The 15,617-nt window shown below is 33.6% G+C and overlaps 3 protein-coding genes across 3 annotated transcripts; 1 reads left to right on the top strand and 2 right to left on the bottom strand.

The window, feature by feature from the left end:
• Positions 1 to 100: 100 nt before the first annotated feature.
• Positions 101 to 2,529, bottom strand: LOC125199434 (receptor-like protein 12). The gene is made up of 4 exons (XM_048097439.1): positions 1,991 to 2,529; positions 1,762 to 1,905; positions 1,260 to 1,331; positions 101 to 861 (listed from the first exon to the last, which is right to left on the bottom strand). The coding sequence occupies exons 1-4, from the start codon at positions 2,298 to 2,300 to the stop codon at positions 101 to 103; spliced, it is 1,287 nt and encodes a 428-aa protein (XP_047953396.1). The 5' UTR covers positions 2,301 to 2,529.
• A 1,426-nt stretch (positions 2,530 to 3,955) lies between these two features.
• LOC125199433 (receptor-like protein 9DC3) lies at positions 3,956 to 6,884 on the bottom strand. Its single transcript, XM_048097438.1, has 3 exons — positions 6,767 to 6,884; positions 5,883 to 6,536; positions 3,956 to 4,539 (listed from the first exon to the last, which is right to left on the bottom strand). The coding sequence occupies exons 1-3, from the start codon at positions 6,882 to 6,884 to the stop codon at positions 3,956 to 3,958; spliced, it is 1,356 nt and encodes a 451-aa protein (XP_047953395.1).
• Positions 6,885 to 12,166: 5,282 nt separating this feature from the next.
• On the top strand, positions 12,167 to 12,583 carry LOC125199432 (probable leucine-rich repeat receptor-like protein kinase At5g63930). The gene has a single exon (XM_048097437.1). The coding sequence runs from the start codon at positions 12,167 to 12,169 to the stop codon at positions 12,581 to 12,583; it is 417 nt and encodes a 138-aa protein (XP_047953394.1).
• Positions 12,584 to 15,617: the final 3,034 nt, after the last annotated feature.

Below are 15,617 nucleotides of genomic sequence, written 5' to 3'. Positions count from 1 at the left end.
ATCATTCTCAAATGTGGAGAATTGATTGGATCGCGGTATTTGCCCAACAAGATTGTTTATTGAAAGGTTTAATTTCGCAAGAAATGTCAACCTTGTCAATTCACTTGTGGGACAAGTTCAAGTATTTGAGAATCTTGAGATTTCCTATGGAAGGTGGAATAGTTCCATTAAATTTATTGTAGGATAAGTCAATTACTGTGAATGTTTCCAATAGTCTCTTAATTAATTGATCCTGGCCTTTCAAGAAGAGCCTCATCTCCAAGTCATCTAGAAAGTAATCATTTTCAATTTCTACCGGCTCAATCATTGCTTTGAAATTGTTGAAAAATCTTTGAGGTAGAGTGCCCTGAAATTCATTATGAGACACATCGAAAACTTGCAACCTTGGAAATAGAAACTTGGTTCGTGAAGGAAGCGACATATTACCACCAAACTTGTTAGACCTCAACACTAACACTCGAAGTTCAGGTAGGCCTTCCATCCAAAAAGGAAATTTGTCTTGTATTTTATTATTTCCAATGTCGAGACCCCTTAGACTTCGGCAATTAATTAAGGATTTAGGTAATTGTCCGTGGAATTTGTTACTACCCAAATTGATTGACAAAAGACTACAATTTTTAGAAAAGGTTGATGGAATGATGCCACTAAATTGATTCTCGTTTAAATGAAAGATGGTCAAAGATCCACTGAAGTTTCCGAAGCATCGTGGCAGTCTTCCTTCCAGAGTATTATTTGAGAGAAGAAGATAAGAAAGGTGTGACAACTTGCAGATGGAGTATGGGAGCTCACCACTTAATTTGTTGGAAGAGAGATATAAGGACTCCAAAATCAGAAGATTTCCGATTGCAGATGGAATTGGACCTTCAAACAATTTTTGAAAGATTAAAGAAGGGTAAACAAAATTTCTTGTATCGAAGGTTACATGGATGAATTTTACTCATTGCAAGCATATGTCTATTATCTTATCTTGTCTGCATTAGATGTTAACATTTTCCGACTCATTTGTGTCCTATCGTATCCATAGTAATTATGTTAGTATCCGGAGGAATGAAATTCATGTTCTAGCTGGCATGTAGGGAATCACTATAACAAAATGCTCTAGAAATGACATACTAATATTTTAGGCATTTTGAGATTTATATATTGGCATTACATAGTACTACTATGACATCTTGTATGTGAGTAAATATTCAAATGAATTATTTGCCCAACAAGATTATGCAAGATATTCAAGTTGCAGATGGAGGATGAGCGCTCACCATTTAATTTGTTGAAACGAAGAACCAAGTGCTTCAGATTTGATAGATTTCCAATGGTTGATGGTATTGGACCTAAAATTGTATATGCATATTATATGCTGTGAACTTATATATTGTAGATATTTTAATGGACCTTCAAACCATTTATTTGAAACATGCATATTAATGGACCTTCAAACCATTTATTTGAAACATGAGAAGGAATGAAGGATATAAATCAAATATCTTTAAATCTTAAATTGTACATGCATATTATATGCTGTGAACTTATATATTGTAGATATTTTAATGGGCCTTCAAACCATTTATTTGAAACATGCATATTAATGGACCTAAAATTGTACATGCATATTAATGGACCTTCAAACCATTTATTTGAAACATGAGAAGGAATGAAGGATATAAATCAAATATCTTTGAATCTAAAATTGTACATGCATATTATATGCTGTGAACTTATATATTATAGATAAAAGATTTAATTTTGTGAAATAAAATATACCACTTAAAGAATTATTCGATAGCGATAAGTCAGAAAGGCTTGTCATGTTCCCAACTTCGTTTGGGATTGCTCCACTGAGTTCGTTAAAGCCCAAACGCATCAACTCCAATTTATTCAAAAGACCAATCTCTTTGGGAATAGTACCTGTACAATTAATTTCAATAGGTAAGTGTAATGATCATAACATATAATGTGTACATAGATTCTTACTATAAATATAAGATCACACCTTTTAGATTGTTGTCATAAATGCGTAATCTCTTAAGGCTTGTAATGTTCCCAATTTGTACAGGCACATGTCCCACAAAGTTGTTGTATGACAAGGCAAGAATCTCAAGCTGTGGACATTCACCCAAACTCAGTGGTATCTCTCCCTCCAAACTATTATTGGATAGCTGAAGTTCTTTGAGTCTTGGAAGGTTGTTGTAGCTGCAAACCTCCTTTGGCAGGTAACCATGAAGAGAGTTTCCACTTAAATTTAGAGAAACAAGAAAAGAAAGATTTCCAATTTCTGGTGGAATGCTACCTCCGAGTCCCATATCCGAGAGATCCAAATGAGTCACCCTATTATGAGGTGAATCACAAGTAACTCCGAACCATGTACAAACAGAGGTTCCGGCGGTCCAATTTTTTTTCAATATATTGGAAGGATCTGAAGTGATGAGGGATTTAAAAGCAAGAAGTGGAAACTCATCAGTATAGAGTTGATTAGTAGTAGCAAGGCTAAGACAAGAAAACAATACAAGAAGAGGAAGTATGAAAAATGGGGAAACTCTCTCCATATTGTAGATGCAAAGAGAGCTATGTGTTGTGATGTTGGGAAATAAGAAGCCTAGGAGATGCCCTTTTATTCAAAACTAAAATAATATTTTCAAAAGTCAAGTCCCACTAAAAAATGAGTCGAGCTTTTCGGTTCAATTTTGCTCGCTTCGTTCTCCATTAATATCTCATATTATCATTTTCAGATTTCTATGATTAAATCTCTTTTACTAATTTTGGTTATAATATCTTACATTTCATTAATTCATTTTACTCAAATTTTATCATAAAACTAACATATACTCCATTCGATCCCCAATAGATGTCCCATATTTTATCGGTGCACATTTTAACAAATTGTTTGACTTTTTGAAAAAAGTGGATGGTAAAAAGTTAATAGAATGTGATCTTACTTTTATATATTAATTTAATAATAATTGTGAGTAGAAACCAATAGCAGAATATGGAATCCACTGACTTGACTGTGATTGGGGCTAAGAGGAAAAATTGGCTACTTTGAATACATTCAAAGATAAAATTATTGTAGCATTTGAAGTATAATGATAAAATAGTTGTTGCATTTGAAAAAATATTGGCTACTTTTCCATGTCAAGTTAACTGCAAAACGAGTGAAGCTCATGTAATCAAGTCCCACTTGAAGTATAAAGTCGCATTTGGTGTCTCATTATTTGAAATTAGGGAAAGCTTCTTTAATCAATTCAAACCAAACTTTTTTTGACTTGACGATGCGATTCACTATTTTGGACCTTGAAAGTAGAATTATTTTGGGACAAATTGTCTACTAATCTTATGGGCCTTTGTAAAATTAGATAGTGCATGGAAAAGAAAATGACCCCAAGTTTGTATTCTAATCATTAGGCCTTGAGAAATTATTTGGTAAACAAAATAAAATTTTATTTTGGGTCAAATTATATGTTTATCTTTTGGGCTTCCGTGATATTAGATTATTAGAGCTTACAATCTCTTTGGGTGTAGTACCTGAAAAATCTTTCTGTCCACGACTAACTGAAAAACAATTTCAACTTGTATTTTCTGCCCTACAAGATTTGGGCAGAAGGTCTTAAAGAACTGTTCAGTACTCTGCCTATAAAACGGTTAAATTTTATTCCATTTTTTAAATTGATAGAGGAAACAAGTAAGAGGAAAATCCCACAATTCAAATCCCAATTGTTAATCGACTTCCATATCTGATGGAGAAAACACAATGAAATCCATTATTTATCAGTGGTTTGAAACAATACCAATTCAGAAGGAAGTAACAAAAGTACAATAAAAAAGCCTGGGAAACAAATAAAAGGACAATTTCGTAACTTAAATGATGTCCGATGGTCCATCGAACATCATAGCACAACAATGACTTTGATTCCTCAACCTGTTCCGCAAGCATCACGTGAATTTGACGCCATAATTCAAGTCATTCCAACACAATCAACGTTTTCGACGTGAATTTGACGTCATTTGCTGGAACTGTTGGCCCATTCTCATCATTGCATTTTCTCGTCAACGGAAATCCACACAATCCCAAATTTCCAATATATGAATCATTGTCAAATGTGGAGAACTGGTTGGATTGTGGTATATGCCCAACAAGATTGTTCATTGAAAGGTTTAATTTCGCAAGAAATGTCAACCTTGTCAATTCACTTGGAATTTCTCCATCCAGTTTGTTTGTTGACAAGTCCAACGATTCAAGATCACTCAAGTTTCCAAGAGTTGAAGGTATATGTCCTGCGAGACTATTGTGTGATAGGTTCAAATATTTGAGAATCTTAAGATTACCTATGGAATGTGGAATACGACCAGAAAATCTATTGGAGGACAGATCAATTGTTGTGAAGGTATCAAGTAGCATATTCAACAACTGATCCTGACCTTTCAATGTGACTATCATATCCACAAAACTTAGATAATAGCCATTGTCGTCGTCATATTTTTCCTCTCTTTGCTTTTTCTCTATCATTGCTCTGAAATTCTTGAAATATCTTTCAGGTAGAGAGCCTACAAATGCATTATGGGATATATCTAGAACTTGTAACATAGGAAATGGAGGTTTCATTGGTGAAGGAAGTGATAAGTTGCCATCAAACTTGTTAGACTTCAACACTAGCACTTTAAGCTTGGGAAGGCCTTCCATCCAAAAGGGAAATTCATCTTGTATTCTATTATTTCCAACGTCAAGACCCCTTAGACTTCGGCAATTTACTAAGGAATTAGGTAATCGTCCGTTGAATTTGTTATTACCCAAATTGATGGACAAAAGACTACAATTCTTAGTAAAGGTAGATGGAATGAGGCCACTAAATTGATTTTGGTTTAGATGAAAGATGGTCAAAGATCCGCTGAAGTTCCCAAAGCACTGTGGCAATCTTCCTTCCAAAGTGTTGTTTGAGAGAAGAAGATAATACAACTGCGACAAGTTGCAGATGGAGGATGGGAGCTCACCATTTAATTTGTTGGAAGAGAGATACAAGCCCATCAGATTTGAAAGATTTCCGATTGTAGATGGAATTGGACCTTCAAACAATTTATTTGAATGATAAAAGAAGGATATAAATCAAATTTATTGTAACAATATGGCGGTTATCTGCGTTAGATATTAACATTTTACCACACAAAATCTAAATGTCAGTTGTCAAGGTGACCAATCTTTCATGAAATTACTCCCGTAAAATCAGAATGTTAAAGTTAGCATCATTTGTTAGGGACCAAAAGGTCACAAACTTAATGTATGATACCAAAAATAATTTTAGAACAAATATAAAGGGACCAAAATTGAACTTTAGTCTATCACTATTCACCCTAATGTATGAACTTTTCAATGTCTGTGTACTAATATATCTAGATTATTCGTGTTAATATCCAGAGTAATGAAATTCAAGTCCAATCTGCCTAGCTTGCATATAGGAAATTATTATAACAAAAACTATTATAAAAATGACATATGATGCTATGTATTCTGAGAGTTATAAAAATGCCCAATAAGATTATTTAATGAATGTCAAGTTGCAGAGGAGAATGGGAGCTCACCATTTAATTTGTTGGAAGGGAGCTGCAAGACCAGCAAATTTGAAAGATTTCCAATGATGGATGGTATTGGTATTGGACCTACAATTAAAGTTAAATAAGCATATACTCCCTCCGTCCCCCATTAAGAGTCACACTTTTCCATTTCGGTCCGTCCCCAATTAAGAGTCACACTTCATTTTTACCATAAATAGTAAGTAGGTCCCACATTCCACTAACTCAATTCACTCACATTTTATTATAAAACCAATATAAAAAAATGGGTCCCACATTCCACTAACTTTTCAAATTAATACTACATTGCATGTGAAATTCACCTGAAAAGTTATTGATAGAAAGGTCCAGCATCTTCAAATTTTGTAGGTTTCCTATCTCTGGGGGGATGCTTCCTGAAAACGAGTTATTATAGAGATACAGATACTCGAGGTTTGTGAGCAAGCCTATTTCTGATGGAAGTTTCCCACTGAATTCATTGTCTCCAATTATTATTGTGTTTAGTTTTCTCCAACTCGTGATGAAAGAGGTCAATATTTCACCAGTCAGGCTATTCTCAGATAATCTCAAATCAGAGAGATTGCCCAGATTTGATAAGGATGGCGGCAATGGCCCCGAGAGTGAGTTACCGGACAAACCCAAGTAGATCAACTTGTTACACAGGCCGAGCTCTCGGGGAATGGAAGAATTGAATTTGTTCATTCGAAGGTCTAGAGTTCGGAGATTCGTGAGTAGGCCTATAGAAGGAGGGATTTCTCCTATAAATGAATTCTTGTACAGCTCCAGAAGTTGCAGGTTTGGAATAAGGCTTACTGAATCAAGAATTTTGCCAGAGAAGAAGTTGTCGGTGAGGCGAAGATCCTTCAACTTGGAGAGGTTAGTGATATTTGGTGACAGGGGGCCTTGTAACCTGTTGTTGGTGAGGTTAAGATATTCAAGTTTGACCAAATTGGTGAACAATGATTCATGAATTTGGCCTGTGAAGTTGTTTTCAGACAAATCAAGGAAAGTAAGGTTGAGACATGTGGTGATGAAGTGTGGGAATTCCAAGTTGAGTTTATTGAAACAAAGATTAAGGTGAGTGAGGAAAGGGAATGTGGGAAATCTAGACCAGTCAGGAGATTTAAAGTGATTTAAGCCCAAATCCAAGAAGCGCACCTTCCTCAGATTGCCAATCTGATATGGGATTTCACCAAGAGAGTGAGGCCTGTGAGGTTGCCAAGAGCAGCTGGTATGGAGCCGTTGAGAGCATTCCCTTTGAGGTTGAAAGTGGTGAGATTCAACAATGCAGTGAAATGGAACAGTTCCAATGTCCCTGCAATCATGGCTGATGTTTTTTGTCTACTATTCTGCTTTATTTGCCTATTTATATGCAAACTATGAGATGCCCTTTTACACAAAATTAAAATATTATATTTCAGCAGCAATAAAGAGTAAAAACAATAAACAAAAATAAAAAGTTACGATTAATAAACACGGCAGAGTTTGGCGTGTTGAATGGTTAGAAGATGATAAGAGGAAAACAACTTTTTGAAGAGAAATGATTGAATGGGAAACATAAATGTGAATCACATATTCTTTTCCATGTAATAGTCAAGCTTTTTTATTGGCGATATGACTAAAAGTTGTTTACAAACAATGATTCAAATTTGTGATTTATTCCTATATTACATTTATATTAAGATCACATGAGGGCTAAAGTTCAAAATTGGTCGCGTACATTTGCCTAAATACATTTTTTGGTCCTATACTGTGACATCTGCAATTTTTGGATATTAAAACTTTTTATGAACGCGATATGGTGATTAGTTAAAGGAATTTTCTGAAAATAATATTTAATTTCTCGCGAAGCAAGTAATTAAATATTTTGAGATTTGCACAAATAATATTTTTGGAGCATGATGAGTTATTTTAGTTCTTTATGAACCTAGCGAAATACGAACCTTGTGTAAGTAATCAAGTGGATGTGATGATGAATTATTGTAGTACTTGGCATAACACCAAGGGACTAATTATTGTTAATTGTGCGAAGGAAAGTGCGTACGTTGATAAAATAGTCATACTTGTGTAGTGTGATTTTTTTGTTGAGAGAAATAATTGCTTCTTGTGGAAATTAATTAAAGTAATATACATCCCTCTGTCCCGAAAATTTGTCCCATTTTTCCATTTCCGTCCGTCCACCAAAATTTGTCCCATTTCACTTTTACCATTTTTGGTAGTAAACCTCATATTCCACTAACTCATTCCTACTCACATTTTATTATAAAACTAATATATAAAAGTAGGACCCACAATCCACTAACTTTTTCAACTCACTCTCAATTACATTTCTTAAAACCCGTGCCCGGTCAAACTGGGACGAATTTTCGTGGACGGAGGGAGTAAGTAATAATCAACGTATTTAAATCTGAGGATTAATCTTGAAATTTATATTTGGAATAACACCAAATATTAGTTGGACTGCATTGGGCAATTTAATATTTTTTCGTTGGGAGCGGGAGGGATGTAGCCAGAAATTCTACGTAGGCGGCGCAAAAATATACATAAAGATATTTTAATACATTAAAAAAAGACAAAAATAAGGATATTTAAAAGAATTTATATCGTTTTCATTCAATCGGAGTGGTTTCGGTTGTGAAGGGTGGGAGAGAGAGAGAAAGAGAAAGAGAGAGAGGAGCGAGCGAGTACCGATATTGAAGGAAGGGAGTACTTTTTTGTTGGACTTTTTTTTTTCTTTTGATTTTTTGAGTTAGGCCTCTTTTTTTCATATCACTTTGGGCTCTTTTTGGGCTACTAATTAAATTGGAGGAATAAGATGGGCTGGGATTTTAATTAGTTAGGCTGGAAATAAAAGTTCTTGGGCCAGTTTTATTAAATCTTTGGGCTGTTTCAGTTAAGTAATAGTGTAACCATATTATATTTTCCCAGTCAAGTCCCATTGTAAAAATGAGTCAAGGTTCTGCAATCAAACTTAATTGTGGAGTGTGATTGGGGCTAAGGCAGAAAGGTACAAAGACTATTAACAAGTCTTGTTTAGTGAAACTTTCCATTTTACATAGTATATAGTTTTTATATTTAAAGATTTAAGATATAGTTTTTTTTCTTCCTTTTTTAGTACTATTATGTTCGTACCCTCAATTCAAAAAGTCTAGATCTGCCACTGAGTGAAACCAGCTTTAGTCTTATTATTTGAAAATTAGCGAAACTTTTGACTTAGTGTTTTTAAATTAATCTTCAGCCCATATACCGTGAGATTATTTGCTGCAACAAAATACTCGTAGAAAATAGAATATGTATAGTCATTTTTAATTAATATTCTGCATTTTAACCGTGAGTTTGATTATTGCAACGAATTAGCAAAATATTACTAATACAGTCTCCGTTCAAGGAGCGAAAATATCAATTTATTGTTTATACTCACTTCATTGCATTTCCTAAACCCTTCATTGCATTTCTTAAATGTGTACCGAATTAAAAAAATAATATTTATTCATGATCTGATGTATTAACTTTCTTGGAGTGTGATTGGGGCTAAATAAAATAAACTGGCTACTTTTTAGAAGAGGAATCTTTTTCTAACTCAAGTGGTGAAATTTTTTCAAAATTGTGTTGTGAAGCGAGTGGTGTCCTAACCTTTTTGACTTGTCGGTTCAAGTCATTAATTATTTTGGGTATTGAAAAATATTTGGTTAAGAAAATACTCCCACTGGGAAAATTATTTTATTTGGGGCCAAATTACCTGATACTAATATTTTGGGGATTTTCGAAAATTAGAGTGGTCATGGAAAAATATAAATGAGCCAAGTTTGTATTCTAAACATAAGGCCATAACTTTTGCTACACGACTCGATCTAACGGAATATCATGATATTTGCATAAATTTAGAAATGTATAACGAAATAGTAAACACAACTTAAACACACAAATTAAAAATGAAGAAAAAGTTAAAAAGAAAATCGACACAACACAAGCAAGAGTTCCAAATTAAACACTAGAAAAGCACACAATTATCTCTTTGGTCTTCAATCAAGTTCCCCTACGTGTTGGTGTAGCTCTGTTGTGTCTCTTCTTCGTCTTATATTTATGTCCAATGCCAAAAAAGAATTCCACTAACCATATTGGCCTTCCATTTCCATTTCTAATAATCATGTAACCAATTCCAATCCCAACTACGAATCCACTTCCATATCCCATTACAACACTTCGCCAACCAAATCCATCTATGAATATAAACTCATATTCACCATCTTCTTCCTCTGCAGGCTGCATCAATTTCCCATCCTCTTTGCATTGAAGGTGGTCATCTTGAATGACACGGAGAGAGTAATTTCTTAAAACTCGTGCCGAGTCAAAAGAGCTCTTAAATCATGAATGGAGGGAGTAAAATATAGTATAGGGATACTAGGAGCTAATATCATAAACTAAGGCGGGACTCTGGATTTTCCCATCAACTTAAAACTGGGTTATAAAAATCACGAACTTTGATCGTGTGTGGGATTTGCAATGCTTGCGTGAATGGCGGTCGACACTATATTCCTGGAGTTATCAATTGTCGGAAATCTGAAACACAAGTCAATGTTTATGATTTTTACAAAAAATCAAAACCAAGCTATAACAATTCCTGAAACACATTCTTCCACACACAACATTGAATTTTTTCATTGATAATTGAAGCAAAATGTGAAATTTGAGATAGCAAGGAATAACCTCATGGGATTTCTGTAAACCGAACGGAGCTCCCACAGAATCTGACTTAGACGCCGGTAATATGGAATGACTTTATATTGTTATAAAATCAATATTCCTACACAATATCTAATTCAATTTTCGATAAAATATTTTCAAAAAACACTAACTGAAGGAATGACCTCAACCTGTTCGATCTATTGCTTCACTGAATTCCTTGGATCTGTTCACAACGGGCGCACATGCAGAGTGTTGGACACTTTGTCGAACAGAAGTAGCAGATGTGTGGTTTCCCTCCCATGCTTCTATGCGAGTTAGCACGGTAACCACTCGACATATTGTCCCCAACGAAAATACGAAATACCTTGTACCTGTTCACATTTTGTATAAAATAGAAACTAACTTGTCTGTAGAAAGATACTAGAGAATCTGGCATCATGTGGATATTTCTTATTCCCGAAATACAACTTTCCGGTCACGTAATCATGTGAGATTTAATCAAACATTTAGAGCAATTTTTTGTTGGGTATTTCGGCAACCAGTTGAAGAGCAATATACCATGAGTATTATTTAGATAATGGAAATCAACAAAATTTAAAAATAAAATATTAAGATCTATGTGGGATATTTGGCATCAAGAAATGGGATATTTCTTATTCCTTAAATACAACTTCCCGGTCATGACATCGTGTGGGATTTAATCAAACATTTAGAGCTCTTCTCACCACACAATTTTTTGTTGGGTATTTCGGCAAACAGTAAGCGCAATAAATTTTACATGATGAGAGTTTTATTTAGATAATGGAAATCAACAAAACTAAAAATAAATTATAGAGATCTATGAAGGATTATATTAAGATGATAACCACTTTTAAAATGAAAATGTACCACCAATGAGAAGAACCCTTAGATTTAGGTGTAGATTCAATCTTAGCATGCTTGCCTATGTATCGTAGATTGCTTGATCATCTTTGATTTCGTATCACATATAGCTTAGAATCATATGCCAGGTTGTTTGCCTATATACCGCATATTGCTTCCCTATGTATCACAGATTGCTAGCCTAGGTTGTCATTTTAACTATGGTGTCACGATAGTGCTCTGATTTCGTATCTCATATTGCTTGCATATAGGGTTTAGTGCATATAATAAAATGAGAAAAAAAAATTTACATCGCTTTTGCGTGTTTAAATATTCTGTCAACTTGTTAAATGTCACTTCAGTTATCGTAAAAATATAAAAGATATCAACATTCATATTGTTTGACTTAAACGCTAGGAATCGTCGTATTTTAGAGAAGGTGGTAACCAAGTCTAGTGGTATCTATTTAATTCAATCTCTTACATTTCAATCTTTGACAAAATCTGATGAGATTGTTCATGAAAAAGTAAAAAAACATAATAATTGGTGGATACATATTTTAGAAATTGAGATCACTTTCATTGAGTTAATAAATAATTCTACAAGTGTAATCAATTATGAAGCCGCCGCGGCGTCATCAATTATCAGATAGATAGCACGTTAATTCATGGCTTTGACTTTACCTAATGCTTTCATATTTGTTACAATCTCCTTAAAATAAATATCCTACACACATACATGTATATACATCGTAGCTCAATCACAAAAATACTACAGTTGAAATCAAGTCAAAAATGGAAAAATCTTCTCATTTTCTCCTCCTTACTCTACTCTTGTCGTCTGTTCACTATTTGATGTATTATAGCTTAGCCACCGATATCAACACCGATCGTTCTTCACTTCTTGCCTTAAAATCTCAAATCATTTCCGATCCACAAACTATATCGACAAAAAATTGGAGCACTAAAGCCAGTGTCTGTAGTTGGATCGGAGTTACTTGTAATTTTCTCCTACTTGTGATTTTCTCCTTAATAGGGTGACTCAGTTGAACATATCGAACATGGGTCTTGTTGGAACCATCCCACCAGAAATCGGAAATATTTCTTCTCTCGTTTCTTTAGACATGAGCGACAATTCTTTTCATGGTCCTCTTCCCGTGTCTATCTTTAACATGTCAAATTTAGAAGTCTTGAGTTTGAGGAATAATAGTTTGTCTAGTAGTCTACCTCTTGATATGTGCATACACAATCTTGATCGACTCAAGATTCTTCGTATTTCTTACAACAAGATGTATGGGAATTTACCATCGAGTTTGGAGCAGTGTTCGCAGCTCGAGTATCTTTCTTTGTACAACAACAAATTTGATGGAATAGTGCCAAGGGAACTTGGGAACTTGACCAAGCTTCAAACGTTGTACATTGATGCAAATAAGTTGACAGGTAACTTGATCTTATCTCCATGGACTATAGTCAAATAATTCTTTTTAATGTCATTTTCTATTTATTTTCAATATCTATTATTTTTTTACAGTCATATACGTAGAGGGTCAAATTAATATTAATAATATTCTTATTATTATGGTTATTTATTATCATAGTTATCATTATTATAATTAGGTATTGTCCATATTTTAAAACTTATATTAAAATTTATTGAAGTTATTATTAAATAATAATAATAATAACAATAATAAAGATTCAATAAAACTTAGGGAATAAGAATTCTTGAAAGTTGCACCACTTTGAATTTTAATTACTTATCCTGTTATATAAAAAGTCCAACAAATACGAATAAACATTTCAAGGTCAAGAGTCATAGTATTATTTTTTTAGGTCATAATCTTACTAAACAAATAGGCCAATGAGATAAGTCTAATTGTATTCTCTATTTCTCTATAGACATAACTTTCTTCTCCCTACGTGCGCGAATAGGAGTCCCATTTTTCTATTATGGTCCGTATGCAAATAAAAGTCCCGGTTTATAATTGATAAAACAATATTAATAAATGATAATAAACAATTATTATTATTTTTGTAGTAACTATTATTATGATTCTTAATTTTCTTAAGTAATTATTAACCAATTATATAATAAATTAATAATATATTAGTCAAAAGTTAATAATTAGAATTACTCCCTCCATCCACGAAAATTTGTCTCGGTTTGACCGGGCACGGGTTTAAGAAATATAATGGAAAGTGAGTTAAAAAAGTTAGTGGATTGTGGGTCCTACTTTTATATATTAGTTTCGTCTCGGTTTGACCGGGCCCGAGTTTTAAGAAATATAATGGAAAGTGAGTTGAAAAAGTTAGTGGATTGTGGGTCCTACTTTTATATATTAGTTTTATAATAAAATGTGAGTAGGAATGAGTTAGTGGAATATGGGGTCCACTACCAAAAATGGTAAAAGTGAAATGGGACAAATTTTGGGGGACTGACGGAAATGAAAAAAATGGGACAAATTTTGGTGGACGGAGGGAGTATAAATTAGAATATATAAGAAAAACTTGGATTAAGAATTCTCACATGTACTACTTTACTTGCTAGCGGGCACGGTTTGTCTTGTTAGCCCATTGGTCTCCTGTTAGAGTTTGTATACTAGAAATCACGTTTCTATTCTAGTAAGATCAGCCCACAACGATAGTGAGATCAACCCACACTGATATCGGAGAAGATTTGTGGTCTAGTATTCAAAGCATCACGTGGAGAAGAAGCTAGCCATCTTCAATTCTTTGGAGAATTAATTAGGTATTTTTCTGCTCCGTAGAAAAGCATGTTTTAGGTTTCAATATTCTTAAAGCATGATTAATTCAAGTTATGAGCATGATACATGTGAGAATTACGCGAATAGATTTTTTCTAAATAATCTTCTAAATAGATCCGATTATTATCTGATTTATTGGTATGATTAATAATCATTAAATTATGATAATCCACGTAACACCGCTTCCGCTGCCGGTTCCATCAGTCTCTATCGCAAGCCCATGTCAAGTGCTCTAACTGATTCAGTGAAGAGATCACATATCATTCAACAAAAATCGAATTCATATATTAGAGGCCCAAATAAAGGTCCATTTCTTATTAAAAACACTGCAAGTTTACCTTATACCCAGTTTGTAGTACTAATGCTAATTATATTTAACGACGTTGAAATTGATAAAGATATGTAAAAATATATATTTCAACAACAATGGGATTAAAACTTCTCTATATTTTTTTCTATGTAATTAACTATTTTCAACCTCTTTTATTAATATATAATTTGACTATAGGTTGTTTATATACATAGTGTCAAGTTTGAGATTTATTTAGTATCTGATATTTATATTAGGAGTTTAGGACCACATATATATGTTATGTATGAAATGTTACACGCACTTGTTTTATTTATAACTAGTGGCTAGAGGTCTTTGGTTTGAAGTCTCATCGATCTGTCTGTGAATTATATTTTTATTTTATTAGGAAGACCAATACATTAGGGAAATTCATATAGAGAAGTATGATGAAAGAATGTTTGTATGTAAATGGGCTAAGATTACATTGGTGAAACCCATCTTGGGGTTTTAATATTGGGCTTTTACTTTTGGGCCTGTGCAAAATGAAAGAACAGTATAAATTATGTTAGTGAAAGTTCTTTTTATTTGGCTTTTGTCAAGTTTAGATATTGTTTATAATTTATAAATATAGCATATTAGGTCAGAAAACTAGGAAACCAAACAGATTCCAGAAATTTAAAAAACCTATCATAATCTGAGAAAAAAAAGACACTCTTTTTAATTTTGAGCTCTATTCATATATCTCAAACACCATCATTTTTAGAAGGTTTAGTTACCTTAACAGCCCTCATTTATCCTAACAACCCCATGTACTTGCATCTCCTGAAACTTGTCGAAATCTATGAGTTAATCGAGTGAGTTTCTTCCCTCGATTCTCCTGAAACCCCTCTAGAATTCGCCTTCCCAGAAGAAAAGTTTCTTCCCTCGATTCCATCTCTGAAACTTGTCGACCGATCCAAAGAGGAGGCAAAATAACCCCTTTGCCCATTCTGGAAGTTACCATCAAAAGCAGAGTCCGGATTAGCCGAGGTCAATTCAAATCTTGGATGCATTTCCCACAAGATATTAATATTACGACTCAAAAACTACCAAACCGAGAAAAGAAAAGGAAAGTCATTGACAACATCAGCAAACACCAATCAACAAAACAAAAGAAACTCAGCATTGATTGACTAATGAAATCCACCGGCCACAATTAAGAAACTCAGAGACAAGTTCTACAAACAATTTCATAGAGACATCCATTCAACAAGTATACAGCCTTCTAAAACGTCATAAAAATACAAGTACACTTAGTTAAATGGTTGCATAAAACAGAACCCCAACAGAAAAAATGCAATCTTCATATTAACAGAATGCTAAGCACTTCATAAAAACAGAGGCATATAAAGTTAACTAATTACAAATATGGTTGCCATGCCGCTGGTTTAATCAGACAAGTTCATCAATTTTATA

The sequence above is a fragment of the Salvia hispanica genome, unplaced genomic scaffold (assembly GCF_023119035.1).
Source record: "Salvia hispanica cultivar TCC Black 2014 unplaced genomic scaffold, UniMelb_Shisp_WGS_1.0 HiC_scaffold_50, whole genome shotgun sequence".
Classification (NCBI taxonomy): domain Eukaryota; kingdom Viridiplantae; phylum Streptophyta; class Magnoliopsida; order Lamiales; family Lamiaceae; genus Salvia; species Salvia hispanica.
The sequence above is the reverse complement of the archived record's forward strand: the minus strand, read 5'-3'. Positions and strand labels throughout refer to the sequence as shown.